The sequence below is a fragment of the Melospiza georgiana genome, chromosome 4 (assembly GCF_028018845.1).
Source record: "Melospiza georgiana isolate bMelGeo1 chromosome 4, bMelGeo1.pri, whole genome shotgun sequence".
NCBI lineage: Eukaryota > Metazoa > Chordata > Aves > Passeriformes > Passerellidae > Melospiza > Melospiza georgiana.
The window spans coordinates 46,582,695-46,593,713 of record NC_080433.1 but is presented as its reverse complement, the minus strand read 5'-3'; the positions used below and the strand labels follow the sequence as shown (position 1 = coordinate 46,593,713).

At 40.3% G+C, this 11,019-nt stretch overlaps 1 protein-coding gene across 1 annotated transcript; it reads left to right on the top strand.

The window, feature by feature from the left end:
- Window positions 1-10,511, top strand: CCT2 (chaperonin containing TCP1 subunit 2). Its single transcript, XM_058023074.1, has 16 exons — window positions 1-102; window positions 841-915; window positions 1,366-1,431; window positions 1,525-1,636; window positions 2,457-2,533; window positions 3,243-3,355; window positions 3,898-4,100; window positions 4,297-4,397; window positions 4,478-4,605; window positions 5,018-5,121; window positions 6,640-6,759; window positions 7,296-7,424; window positions 7,509-7,612; window positions 8,618-8,717; window positions 9,422-9,563; window positions 10,202-10,511. The coding sequence occupies exons 1-16, from the start codon at window positions 100-102 to the stop codon at window positions 10,230-10,232; spliced, it is 1,608 nt and encodes a 535-aa protein (XP_057879057.1). The 5' UTR covers window positions 1-99; the 3' UTR covers window positions 10,233-10,511.
- Window positions 10,512-11,019: the final 508 nt, after the last annotated feature.

Below are 11,019 nucleotides of genomic sequence, written 5' to 3'. Positions count from 1 at the left end.
GCGGCCGCCGTGACGCCATTCCGGGGGAGCTCGTGGGGCTGCGGCGCGGCGCTGCTCTGTGCTGAAGGAGGGCGGGCGGCTCCCGGCGGCACCGGCACCATGGTGAGCGGCGGGCGGCGGCGGCCAGGCCGGGCCGGGGTGCGGCGGGGCTGCGCTCCACGCGGGCGGGCGGGCGGGCGGGCGGGATGGATGGCGAGGCCTGGAGGCCGCGCCCTGCGTTTCCCCGCGCTGTGCCGGGGACTGGGGCGGCCCCGAAGGTTCTGGAGCCGGGGCGGGGCGACTCTGTGAGCTGTGGTACCTGTGTGCGGGTATTTGATCCTTCTTCATTTAAGGCCTTGGGGGCTCTGCAGATATTGGTCCTTAAAGGCGTGTATTGGTTACCGCTGTGATTAATTTGCATTGATATGAAAAAAAAGGAAAAAAAAAAGGGCGGGTTCGGCTCAGGTATCTCAGCGCTGAAGGCATTGGGCAGTGAATAGACTTGTTTCGGCTCTGCTGGCTGCGGCTGCCGTCGGGCTGTGGGGAAGGGCCGGCTGGCGGGCGGGCAGAGCAGCAGCGCTCGCACGGCCATGAAAGGATGGGCTGGTGCGGCCTGGTGTGCGCTGCAGTGTGCCCGCCGCTGCGCTCGCCCTCGGAGCCTGCGCTGCGCTGCGAGATTGCGGGACTGATGGTTAAGAACTTTGGCTATTTCTTAAACATGTCTGTTATCACAACAAAATGGGGTATGGAAGTAATTTTATTAAAAAAACGTTGTTTAAGCTGTTAGGGTTGGGGATTTGCTTTTAGAACGCATAGTTTTATTGAAGCTAAAACAATATTCTTGCATTAACTGTGTTTTAGGCATCCATTTCCCTCGCTCCTGTGAACATTTTCAAGGCAGGTGCAGATGAAGAGAAGGCAGAAACAGCTCGATTGGTAAGTTTAATTCTCTGAGAAACTGGTAGTACTTGAGGTAATTAAACTTTGTCTTTTCTGTTACTAAAAATACTTTCACTATATCGTGATATGGAACTTCTGTCTGTAACTGAGTTTTCTTGTTGCATGTCTGTGAACAGAAGGGAGTTTTGTTAATGCTAAAAATTAGAGAAACTCTTCATTGTCAAAACCTAAGTACCTTTACTGGAGCTCAGAAGATTGATGGCATTTCTTCTGGCTTTGAGACAGATTTATGGTTTCTGGGAGGTTTAGGTATATTTGAGCTGGTTATCAAAATTTAGCAGTTAAGAAACTTGCCTTAAGTTCAGTTAAGCCTCCATGGAAGAGGTGGAAGGGTTGGTGAAAATGTTGAAAGCTATGTGATAGTGTATAATTCTTGTACTAGAGTAGAAATAAATTGTTCCCTGAGGTATATTATTTTCATTTCAGTCATCCTTTGTTGGTGCCATTGCCATTGGTGACCTAGTCAAGAGCACCCTGGGCCCTAAAGGCATGGTAAGACACCTGCATGGGTAGTCATGCCCATTAATTAAGCTTTAATAGTCACAGTGCCTTTTCAAGCAGTATGCTAAATCTCACATCTTGTAGGACAAGATTCTTTTAAGTACCGGGAGAGACAGCTCTGTCACAGTTACCAACGATGGTGCAACCATCCTGAAAGCTATTGGAGTTGACAATCCAGCTGCCAAGGTCTTGGTTGGTGAGTTCTTAAAGGCTCGATATTTCTTAATTTGTAACTCTGTTGTGGTGTTTTTATTTGTTCTTAGAAAAGTGTTGTTGAAATACTGTGAAAAACTGAAGGGAGGGGGAGCAGAAATCCTGAAGTAAGAAGGGCAGGGTACTGCAAGAGTTATGGCGTTCTGCAAAATTAAAATTATGGTGTGTGCTGCTCTTCAAAACTGTTTTTTTATCATCTTTTCCCTTAACCCTGCTTTGTCCCAGGAGTCAGAAGGGACAAAAGACTCTGTATACCCCTCGTTTTGCAGTGGGAAAATTTGGAACAGAAATCTGTGCAGCAGCAGAGGTTCACTGTGTTTCTCCCAGATTGAAATCTCTGGCACTCAGTGGGCACTGTACTTCTGTACAGAGTTTACTGTTGTGAGTGACTGTTCTGCTGTGCCACTGGTCCACTACTGGTGACAAGCAGGAGCCTTATCTCTTGGGTGTCAGGTTGCCTGATGATTTTGTGTTTGCTGTGGCCCAGTTTATCAGCAGTTCATGCAGCAGACCTGGTTACTATGGTCTCTGATCCTGTATCTGTACTGTAGAGCTTCTATCCAGCTGTCCTTTTGATAACCATTCTTAGGATGGGGAACACAGGGGAGCATCCTGACCATCACCAGGCTGAAACTGGTTACAAATAAAGAGCAGGAGTTTGGAGGATGCCAAGTTTTGTTTGCATCTCTTGTTTTTCTGGGGTTTTTTTAGAGTTCCCTCTTTACACAAAGAGTAAGGTCTGGTTTTTTGTCCAAATTAATGGATGAGAAAAATAGCATTAATAATGTCTTTTCCTTCTTCAGATATGTCAAAGGTTCAAGATGATGAAGTTGGCGATGGAACTACATCTGTCACAGTGTTGGCAGCTGAATTACTGAGGGTGATGTATTCTGTTTTTTCAGATGTTTGTCAGTGTACTTCTGTGGTGCCTCCAGTAGGTGTGTTATCCTGTCTTTGTAAAGGCCTCCCATAGCATAGAAAGGAATAGCTTGCTCTGTTGCTGGTGAAATTGATAGGGGGCAAAAAAACAGCCCTTAGGTATTGCACCATCATTTTTTGGGTGTTATTTTGGACTATTACTCCTTATATTATTTTTTATAAACTCTCAAGTATTTTAAGTTGACTCTTACTGCTCACTTTCTGGCTATTGCACTGAGCAATGTGCAGCACTGCTTGGTTGTGAGTGTCAGTCCTCTGAAATCCATTTCCATAGGAAAAACATCTTGCTAAATTCTGTTCCTTGCTCAAGGCCTGAATTCATACTGTTCATTTAAACTCTCTATGGATTTAATGCTTGTGGGAGAATTTACACTGCCAAATTCTAAACCTGAAATTACTATGAAAGAGATTTGAGAAATGAATAATTCTTCCTTGCAGAGCTGTGTCAGAAAGTCTGATCATCTCAGGGCCAGTAACTGGGATCAAGAGCATCTTAAGGAATGATCTATCAGCTTGCCAAGTTCCACAGAAAAATAAAGATAGCTTTTCTCAATTACATTTTAAATTGCATCCATAAATGAACATGTCTTTTCTAGTTAGTGTCACTATACTTTTTTGGGGGGAAATAATTATTGATTTCATTTAAACAGGAGGCAGAATTACTGATTGCAAGGAAGATTCATCCTCAGACCATCATTGCAGGCTGGAGAGCAGCCACAAAGGCTTCAAGAGAGGCACTTTTGAAAGCAGCTGTGGATCATGGGTTAGTAATGCCCATTTGCTGTAACTTTATATAAAAAACTACTCAAGATCAAAACATCAATGCAAATTACAGTCTGTTGGTAAATTCTTCACTCTTATTAAAGCAGTGGGAAAGCTGAGTTCCTGAATTTTAACAGTTGGGACAAAAAATACTGGGTATTTTTTCTAATGAGTTAAAGAAGCTTCAAAATTACTTGTGGGCAGAAATTAAATATAAGCTGTAATTTGCTCCCTGGAACAAAGATCTGAGCTGTTACTTCAGATTTTGTACTCACATTTTAAATATAACTATTTCCCATGCCCAGCACTTTGAGAGCACAAACTTTCTAAAGCTGAATGCAAAAAATCTCCTAACAAAACTTGTATTTCAAGTGGAAGGTTGTGTTCTGGGACATTGGAGGGATTCTGTGCAGCATTCCTCAAAAGAAAATATGGTACATCTAGAGATACAGGCTTGAAGAAGTGGGCCAAGAGTCATGGTGGGAGCTGGTGGTAGTTAAGGCTTTCAGACTTTGCACTTTAACTGAGCTCTCTTTATTGTAGTAATGATGAAGTGAAGTTCCGTGAAGACTTGATGAACATCGCGGGAACAACTCTTTCTTCAAAATTACTTACTCACCACAAGGATCACTTTGTCAAGCTAGCTGTAGAAGCTGTTCTTAGGTTGAAAGGTTCTGGTAATTTGGAGGCTATCCATGTCATTAAGAAACTTGGTGGAAGTTTGGCTGATTCCTACTTAGATGAAGGTAAGTCTTTGAGAGTTGATTGTGTATGCACTTGGGAAACAAAGCTGCTAAAGGTTGCATATCTATGTAAATTTGTTGTATGAAACACTGTTATGTTATTATTAAATGGAATACTAAAGATGGGGGATTTTGTAATAACTAGTAATTGCTCTCCTTTTTTAATTTGAAGTTTTACAAGGCCTTTCTGTTACTACAGGCTTTTTGCTTGACAAGAAGATTGGTGTAAATCAGCCAAAAAGAATTGAAAATGCAAAGATTCTTATTGCAAATACTGGTATGGATACAGACAAGATTAAGGTATGTGACAGAACTACTGTTGAGAAACTGTGTTTTTGTAAATGGAATTTTGAGACTGAGCTCTTTTCTCTTTGATTTAGATTTTTGGCTCTCGTGTTAGAGTGGACTCCACAGCAAAAGTGGCAGAAATAGAACAGGCAGAAAAAGAAAAGATGAAGGAGAAAGTGGATCGTATTCTTAAACATGGAATAAATTGCTTTATTAACAGGTATGTATTTCTTGCGAAAAAGGGAGAGTTACATTACTTTCCATGTTGTTCTAGTTCATTCTGCTAGAATAGGCAGTTAAGTGCCCAGCAGGCACTTAGGATCAAAGGACCAAGACCTTAAAGCATATGGCTGCCTGTGCTTAGTGTGATAGTGTTTCTTCAGAGAAAGGATATTTCAAAAAACATAGTTTGATTTCTTTTTTTCCTTAGCTTTGTGTGTTTTCCTGTCCCTACATTTGCTTCTGTGTTGTGTAAAATTCCACGTGTGGCAGATGCCTCATCCATTGACTGCTTTGGTAGCTTTCAGAAATCTGTCCTGTGTCCATGCTACTGAGAAGCTGGTGTCTTTTGTTACTGTGTTATTTTCAAAGGTTTGTTCTGTGTGAGATGGTGAGATGTATTGTAATTTTAGGCAGCTGATCTACAACTACCCTGAACATCTCTTTGGAGCTGCTGGTGTCATGGCTATTGAACATGCAGACTTTGCAGGTGTAGAACGTCTGGCTCTTGTCACAGGTGTGTAGAGTATTTTGTTGTATGAAACTTGGAGGGGCACATTATTTGTCTGATCATTCATAAACATTGAACTTACTTAAACATACTTCTTCAGCATCTGTGAATAAAGGATCATAATGCAAAACATGGGAAACAATTTAGCAAGTTAGTGCCAGTTGGTAACCTTCTTTCATATTTTAAAAATATTTTCAGTTAAGTTCCTGCTTGATAAGATTTTGATGTTTGTTTTCTAAAGAAAAGATGAAACTTAGCAACAGAAAGAGTAACTCCACAAGTTAATACTAACAGTACTTTATTCTGTGATAACAATTGGTTTAAATGGCTGTTGTTTGACTGTAATGATAGAGAAGACTAAGGAATCATCCTTTGTTAAAAATGTGGGCCTGAGTTTTTGACTTGAGGTGGATCTCAAATAACCTGAACATCTTGGATATTTTGGGTAATGGTCAGCATAAGTGTGATTTTAGTAACTAATGGAAATGAGACCTCTGGAATGCTACAGATAATTCTCATTGCTGAAGTAATAGTTAGTTAACTGGGACATCATAGTTGATTTTGAAAGTGATCAGGAGGATGAATTTGCTTTGAGAAAGGAAAAGATGCTGACTTGTTTATCTTAGCAAAACTGAAGTAGCAACTGCATATAAGTGTTAGTAGGCACATTGACACTGGAAACGCGTGATTGAGAGGAACACTGCTGACATTCTGGAAAAAATTGAAAGCAGACTTTGTATGCAGAGCAAATGGGCCTTATCAGACCACTCTGGCTTGAATAGTATAGCTGGAAAAGGACAAGTTTTTAATATACACAAACTCTGCTCCAAGTCTTGGTTTTTCTTGTGATGCTGCAACTACACAGTGCTGCAAGCTACTGTGGGATTTTTGAGCACACATGGGGAATGCATACATGTAAAGAGTTTTCTAATAGGAAGAGGAAAGAACTGGAACAAGAACTAGAATGATGTTGTGTTCAGAGACATTTTGGTCGTTGTAGCTCTTGTTTTGTTTATGATACAGCAGTTTACAGATCCTGCACAGTATTGCTGCTGCAGCAAGGAATGAGACTTGCCATGCAGGAGAATGGTGGTTCTCAGCCATCATCAGGCAGGCAAAAGGAATACTGTCACAATCTCAAGTTTTAAAGCATAAGAGACTTCATTTAGTATTTTATAAATACTTAATCAGTAAATACTGTGAAAACTTGAAACACACTGATATTTTAATGCTAGCAAAAATGAGTGTTTATTCTGTTATCAGACACAACTCACAAGCATTTTAGTCCGTGTGATGTGAAACAAAACAGGTGTTTTAAGGATTTATCAGCATTGGTTGATGTTTTCTGGTACCACATGCTGACATGAGACAGTCTTGGCTTATCAGTAATTTTAATTTAAATTTATTTGGGGGCAATTATGAAGACTGATTTTTTTCCAACCCTCCACCCCCCCTTGGTTAGACCTTGCCTGAAAGGATGCTTTCATTGTGAGCTCTGATTTCTTTATGATCTTACACTTGCAGGTGGTGAAATTGCTTCAACCTTTGATCACCCTGAGCTAGTAAAACTAGGAAGCTGCAAGCTTATTGAAGAAGTCATGATTGGAGAAGATAAGCTCATTCATTTCTCTGGAGTAGCAATGGGTAAGTGTTTTATCACTAGCAGTGTATTGTAACATTAGTGTTAACCCTCTGCTAGTGCTGTTCAGTTGCCAGTAATGCATAGGAATTCTGTAATGATTTATGTAACTGTTTCTATTAAAGCCTTGCTTTTCAGTAAAAATCCTGCACAGTTTCATGGTTGAAACTGTGGATGTTTTGTGTTACATAAATGAACATAAAATCATTTTTAAGGATGGGAACCAAGGTTTCTGCTTTTGGAAATTCAGTTGATAAGAAAAGGAGCTTGTTCTAGTAAATGCCAATGCTCTAATTTTTAAGGAGTTATGAGGATTATTAATTTTCGGTTAAATTAAATAAGGTATTGTGGAACCAAAGCAATCGCACTGTGCACATAATTTCATTCTGTCTTTGAAATGTCATCATGTTTGCTTTTGTTCCCAAAATTAAGTAATACAGAACTTGACTCCAGTGATAGCAAAACCATTGTAAATGCTTTGTGATAGCCCATTTTGTGTCCTGGTTTCTCTTTTTAATCTTTTTACATGTGTGCTTTCTAGGTGAAGCTTGCACCATAGTTTTGCGCGGAGCCACCCAGCAGATTCTGGATGAAGCAGAGAGGTCTCTGCATGATGCTCTCTGTGTCCTGGCCCAGACTGTGAAGGACACAAGAACTGTGTATGGTGGAGGTGAATATCAGACTCTATGTACCTGTCATACTTTGGTATTACTGAAGGTTGGATGTGTAACATCTGCGTGTCTTCACTGAATAGGTTGTTCAGAGATGCTGATGGCTAACGCTGTTGCAGAACTTGCTGTCAGAACACCTGGCAAAGAGTCTGTTGCAATGGAGTCCTTTGCTAAGGCTTTACGAATGGTAGGTTTATTTAATCATATTGCTGGGCTAAGACACAAAGTTTCATGAAGTTTACTAACTTGTGACATCAGATATTTGCTTCACTTTAAAAAAATTTTGGTTGTCCAAAGTAAAGAAGTGAAGTTTTAGCAGCACATCTTGGATAAACAAAGGGAGAAATTGGTTTTTTATCTTAGGAAAAAAGTACTGGTGTTTTAATAATTCTGCATGTTACAGGCTTGTAAATGTTCATATGCTAACCCTCCTCTAAATGGTTGTTGCTCACCTTACCTGCTGGTTAGAAGTGCTGCAGAAATAACACATAAAAATCTCATCTTAGGTAGCTGACAGCTGATTTAGAAAAGAGCAGCCCTTCTGTTCCATTGATACTCTAGTCCTGTTTGAGTGTATTCATACTCTAGCACTAGCTACAAGTTTCTGGTCTTGCATTGGAGATTGCATCTTAGTAGGAAATGAGTGTGTCACAAGAAACATGAATAGAATTGTGATAACAGACTGTCAGTTTGAGAAAAAATTTGCTTTCTGCAATTTGAATTAGGGAAAACCTTTCTCCCAAGAAAATTAAATTCAAGTGCATAGTAACACTTGGCATTATCTCTTCAGTCAGTACATGTGAGTTTGCACTGCTGTCCTGGAAACAGTGAACAGAATGGTCAGGTAGTTAATGCTTACCAGCAGACTTGTGCTTTTTAATTGAAAACATTTCTCCAGTTGTGTCTGAAATGATAAAATGACAAGATTGGTTTTTTCTTCTGTCCATGTAAAACGAGCGTACAAATTGCTAACATGCTTCTGTCCTCATAGGTACTTTCTTACAACAGAGTCTTGAAATTCTTAGAGAGGTAGTTTGGGTCTTTTAGTTATCACAGTAAACAGATTATTTGGCATGTTTCTGAAGCATCTTCTTGAAATTCAGTTGTAAACTGATAACATCCAAGTATGTTTCATGTTTGCTAACAATCAATCCCTATGTTAATGAAAAACAACCTGTGTTTATCCCCTTAGATCCCAACAATAATAGCTGATAATGCTGGCTATGACAGTGCTGATTTGGTTGCTCAGCTCAGAGCTGCTCATAGTGAAGGAAAGACTACTTATGGACTGGGTAAGGGGATGAGTTTTACTTCTGTGTTTGAATTGCTGTTTGGCCAGGTCCTTTGGGCTCGTTAAAGTTGTTCATGTATGTCTGTCACACATATTCAGCAGGGAGAGCTGAGTATGTTGATTTGTTTGCTTTGCATAGAACTTTGTGTACAGCACGATATTCCTTTTGTTCTATCATGCTTTTGACAGTAGAGTGAAAACCTTCATTTCTTAAATGCATGGTTCTTACCTCTAAAAAACACTTCCCTTACACTGAGTCTAGTTATAGGAAGCTTAAAAATAAAATCATTGTTTTAAAACCAGCAACCAGTAAAAACCCAGAAGAACCAAACATCCTTCCTTTTGCCCCTTCCCCCACCCCCCAAAAAAACTCCAAAAAACCCAACTGAACAACCACCAGAGAGTGGTAGAGAAGAACCCTGAAGTTAATGTACCTGAGGACATAGTGCTGAGGGTCCTATTGGGATCTTGTCTCCTCATCACAGTGTATAAAGTTATTATCATCAAGTGCTCATATGTAATTGCAACATTAGGCTTTAATCAGGACTCTTGAGGTAGAAGACTTTATTTAATACTTCCCTAACTATCAGTGTAGTTCATTTGAGCAGGTAAGTTACTGTGCTCTCAGCTTCTTGTAATTTCCTTAAAAAAATGCTGAGTTCAAAAAACCAAAAAAAACGCCTCTTAATGTGTTTCTTCTTCCAGATATGAAAGAGGGTGTCATCGGGGACATGTCAGTTTTGGGAGTAACAGAAAGTTTCCAGGTCAAGAGACAAGTGTTGCTGAGTGCAGCTGAAGCAGCAGAAATGATTCTTCGCGTAGATGACATCATTAAAGCAGCACCAAGGTATGATCAGAGTGTCTGCATGGTCAGTCACAGTGGTGTAGAGTAAACCTCCTTCTGTGGAAGAGTAAGGGTGCAGAAAAGTCTTGGTCTAAAAATGCTGTACTTGAAAGGGAACCTGACATGTGACATGCTGGTGTTCATATTAGATAATTTTACTGCATTAGCAGTATCATCAGGCCTTTAGAGCCATCAGCAAACTTAAATTGCTGTGCCTGAGTAACGCCTAGTTAATCCTGGGTCACCACTAAACGTCTGCACAAGTGGCTGACCAAAGTGTAAGGGATCATGCTTTCTTTTTGCTTTTGGCAAGAATTATAGTGAAATGTCCAGCTGCTTCCGAGGTAGAATCTGCAGCTAAAACAGAAACATGTTTCTTAAAAGGTTTGAGAAGAATTGCCACTCATAGGCAGGTGGGCCTGCTACCAGGTAGTTTTCACTGCTTTTTAAATCAAAAGATTTTTTTTTAGCATGGTCATGGGTGGTGTGTTAGCTTTGAGGTGATACTGTTTTTTGTGCTGTGAGATAAAGCTGTCACTGAACACAAAATACTAACTAAAGATTAAAAATAGGAGTGGGTGAGGAGGGGCTGATGGGCATCAGTGTGGTGGGAATTTTCTGATTTTTCTTTTTCTCCCCAGAAAACGTGTACCAGACCATCGCCCCTGTTAAATTTTCTTCAGTACCTGAGGATGTGTGGACCAGATCTCACCTAGCAATTTTTTTTAATGGTCTAGTTTTTGTGAGGTTATGGAACAGAAGCTTGAGACAAACAGATCTCCATCAATGGCACTGTCTTCAGTTGGTTTTTACTTACTGGAGCTTTTGTGTGTTGTGTGGGAGAATTCACTTTCAGGGGTGTATAAACCAGGGGTTTTGTACAACCCTATTAATTCTGTTCTTTCCAGGTTCCACTTAAAATACACAGTAATAAAAAAAAAATAAAATTCAGATTCCCCAAAGTTGTATTTCTTTGTGTAGAGCCCGGAAGGGCAGATTCATGAGGAGAGCTGTGGTGCACAGCCTCAGGCCTCAGCTGCTTCAGGGAGTGACTAAGCCCTTGTGGCTTGCAGGTTTGTGTTGACCTGCTGTGTTAGTATGAGTGGTGTATTCCAGTCCTGGCTGCATAGGTTTTGAGTTGGGGTCCTAGAAACAGGCTCTGAAGTTAGATGGTATCTTTTTCTAGTGATATGGAGTATTAGTCTTTTTTTTTTTTTTCATGATGGAAGAGAGTGAGTGGATGAGGAGCCTCAGTCAATGCCCAGAACTACAACTAAGTGATCTTACAGCTTTTTACACCACAAATTTTACATTTTGCTCAGGAGAGTTGAGAGGAACATGCAGTTTGAGAGAGAGAGTAACATTCTGGACTAAACAGTCTGAGTGTTGATCTGTAAAGTATTGGGCTGACTTTACAAACACTTAAAATTGTGGACACTTAGCAGAAAATAGGCCTAAA